We start from the raw sequence: 3,670 nt of genomic DNA, 5'->3' as shown, positions 1-3,670 counted from the left end.
GCTGTGTAATGTTCTTTTCGTTCCTTTGAATTTATTAATGCTACATTTGTTGCTGAAGGAAATAAGATCCCTACACCCAAGCTGTCGGGGAATACTAAGATGGGAATTAAGCTGATTGTAGGAAAAGGAGCACGAGCGAAGAAAGGTTGGGGAAATATCAGCAAGGGATGGTTAGAGCTTTAAAACCAATGCACCACAAGGGTCGTCGATACGATTTGGGTTTCAAGCCAGATATATGTCAAAGAAGAAAATAATTGTAGAAAAATCAAGAAAGAAGAATCGTAAAAATCTCAGGTCGAGAATTGGAATGGGAGCCGATGGCGTTTCCTCTTTTCTCAGAGACATTTACATCGGCAGGGGTGATGTACCTAGGGCAAGACAATCTGTAAATCACATTATTGATTAAAAAGGGTCTTCAGAATATCAGCCTAAATGCTATTGACAATGAGGATGATGCAATTGAGAGTGCTTCTGTATTACGCCCTTGTCCTCCCGGATTTGCTTTGAACAACTGGACTGCTATTGATCGTCTTGTAGTTTTTAAGTCTCCTTCAGAGTAATGTCCAATGTTAACCCTTCATTTTGTGTGTCCCTAAGTAGTAGGGTTCCTTTTGTAAGAGCTTATGTTCGCTTTTTGTCATTTAAATGAACATTAATGAATATGCATTTTATTTTATATTGTCATGTTCTTTTCATTTCCATTAACTTCGTAACTTTTCCCTTTCTTCATGTCATTTTCCTGCATCATATTGTGTGTGTTGATTCTAATACTTTGGTGCTCCTCTATAGTTTTCTTTCCCATTCACCTTTCAGGTGCTCAGATATCCATGGCATGAACAATCTCGTTACAAGTCCTGAAATCAATTCCGAGAAGGCTGTATGTTAAGGAGAATTTGAAGCTGACGAGAATGCTGAAGATTGTATCTCATCTCCTGACTTACTGAGAATGGTAGAACAAGAAGAGAAACAAATCCTACCCTATCAAGAATCTGTTAAGGTGGTGAACTTAGGGAGTGAAAGAAAGGAACAAGAAGTGAAGATTGGGACTTCTATTTCAGAAGACACCAAGCGGGATTTGATCACCTTGCTCCGTGAGTACAAGGATGTATTTGCCTGGTCTTATCAGGATATGCCAAGGTTGAACACAGATATTGTGGTCCATAAGCTCCCACTGTAACCAGAATGCAAACCTGTTCAACAGAAGCTAAGAAGAATGATACCCGAAATGCTATTCAAGATAAAAGAAGAAGTCAAGAAATAATTTGACGTTGCGTTCCTACAAGTCTCTAAATATCCAGAGTGGGTAGCTAACATAGTTCTAGTACCGAAGAAAGACGACAAGGTGTGAATGTGCATAGATTATCGTGATCTAAATCATGCAAGCCCCAAGGATAACTTTCCTTTACCACACATCGATACTTTGGTGGATAATACGGTAAGACATTCTTTGTTTTCTTTCATGGATAGTTTCTCAGGTTATAATCAAATAAAGATGGCTCCCGAAGATATGGAGAAAACCACGTTTGCGACAATGTAGGGAACGTTCTGCTATAAGGTGATGCCATTCAGATTGAAGAATGTTGGGGCAACATATCAGAGGGCCATAGTGACGTTATTCCATGATATGATACACAAAGAAATAGAAGTTTATATAGATGATATGATTGCCAAATCTCGGGAATAAAAATAGCATGTTGGAAATCTTAAGAAGCTGTTTGAAAGATTAAGAAAGTTCCAATTGAAGCTTAACCTAGCAAAATGTACGTTTGGGGCTACCTCGGGAAAATTGCTTGGTTTCATTATCGATGAGAAAGGTATCGAGGTTGATCCAGACAAGATAAAAGCCATACAAGAACTGCCACCCCCACACAGACAAAAGAAAGTCAGAGGATTTTTAGGAAGTCTGAATTACATTGTCCGGTTCATTGCTCAACTTACCAATTAGTGTGATCCAATTTTTTGACTCTTTCGAAAACATAATCCGGGAGAATAGAACGATGAGTGCCAAGTGGCTTTTGACAAGATAAAACAATATTTGTCTAATCCTCTGGTGCTAGTACCACCAACCCTTAGAAAACCTTTAATATTGTATCTGACCGTATTCAAAAACTCAATGGGATGCGTATTGGGGCAACATGATGAGTCAAGGAAAAGAGAATAGGCGATTTACTACCTCAACAAAAAGTTCACAGAATATGAAGCAAAGTACCCTTCAATTGAAAAAATTTGTTGTGCATTGATTTGGACTGTTCGAAGGCTTAGACAATACATGTTGTATCATACGACATGGTTAATTTCAAAACTGGACCTAATAAAGTACATGATGGTGTCACCTGTACTCTCAGGGAAATTGGCAGGATGGCAGATCCTACTGACTGAGTATGACATTGCATATGTGAGCCAAAAGTCATTAAATGGAAGAGCATAAGCCGACTTCTTGGTAAGTCGAACAACAGAGGAATACGATCCTTTGAGATTTGATTTCCTAGATGAAGACTTGAAGTTCATTTCAGAAAAAGAAGGTGAGTCATCAAAAGAAAATTCATGGAAGATAAGCTTTGATGGTGCATCAAATACATTGGGGCATGGGATCGGAGCAATCTTAGTGTCACCGGAAGGGAACCATTACCCACTCACTACTAGATTGAAATTCTTTTGTACCAATAATATAGCTTGCATCATGGGACTTCTTGCTACTATCAAGAGGAAAATTGAAATTTTAGAGGTACACAGGGACTCAGCATTAGCCATTTATCAAATCCCTGGAGATTGCGAACCGAGGGATCTAAAATTAGTCAAGTATCACGATCTCATTACAAAATTGGTCAAAGAATTCAAAGAAGTGACTTTTAAGTACTTTCCACGAGAAGAGAACCAATTGGCTGATGCCCTGGCCACCCTAGCTTCAATGTTCAAAGCAAACAGAGAAACTGAAATAATGCCTATCTAAATGAGCATATATGAGACTCCTGTACACTATTTTAGCATTAAGGAGGAGTCAGATGGATGACCATGGTTCCATGATATCCTAGAGTACATCATGAATCAAAGTTAACCCGAGCAAACAAACGAGAATGACAAAAGAACAATCAGAAGAATGGTGATTGGATTTGTTCTTGACGGGGATATTCTATACAAAAGAGAAAAATGCATGGACGCCATTGAAGCCAGAAAGATACTTGAAGAGGTTCATGAAGGAATTTTTGGAACACATACTAGTGGTTTCACTATGGCCAGACAGATTATGAGACTTAGTTATTACTGGCTGACGATGGAAAGGGATTGCATTAGCTACGCACAAAAGTGCCACAAATGTCAAATTTACGGCGATAAAATTCATGTAGCTCATTCGCCCCTTCATATAATGACTTCTCCGTGGCCTTTTTCTATGTGGGGCATGGATGTTATAGGGCCAATTTCCTCGAAAGCTTCTAATGGACATCGATTCATCTTTGTGGTTATAAACTACTTCACAAAATGGGTAGAAGCCACTTCGTTTGCTAATATGATGAAGACTGCAGTCTGTAGATTCCTAAACAGAGAGATCATATATCGATATGGTTTACCTGAAAGAATCATTGAATTTGAACAACAAGATGATGAAAGAAGTATGTGAGCAATTTTAGATAAAGCATCATAATTCTTAACCCTATCGCCCAAAGATGAAAGG

The 3,670-nt window shown here is 38.5% G+C and overlaps 1 protein-coding gene across 1 annotated transcript; it reads left to right on the top strand.

Annotated features, from left to right (window-relative positions):
• The first annotated feature begins 946 nt into the window (after positions 1-946).
• LOC128041098 (uncharacterized) lies at positions 947-2,950 on the top strand. Its single transcript, XM_052630426.1, has 2 exons — positions 947-1,173; positions 2,446-2,950. Exons 1-2 carry the CDS (start codon positions 947-949, stop codon positions 2,948-2,950), a joined length of 732 nt encoding a protein of 243 aa, XP_052486386.1.
• The last annotated feature ends 720 nt before the right edge of the window (positions 2,951-3,670 follow it).

Source organism: Gossypium raimondii, chromosome 5 (assembly GCF_025698545.1).
Source record: "Gossypium raimondii isolate GPD5lz chromosome 5, ASM2569854v1, whole genome shotgun sequence".
NCBI classification, from domain to species: domain Eukaryota; kingdom Viridiplantae; phylum Streptophyta; class Magnoliopsida; order Malvales; family Malvaceae; genus Gossypium; species Gossypium raimondii.
This window is presented reverse-complemented; position numbering and strand designations above follow the sequence as displayed.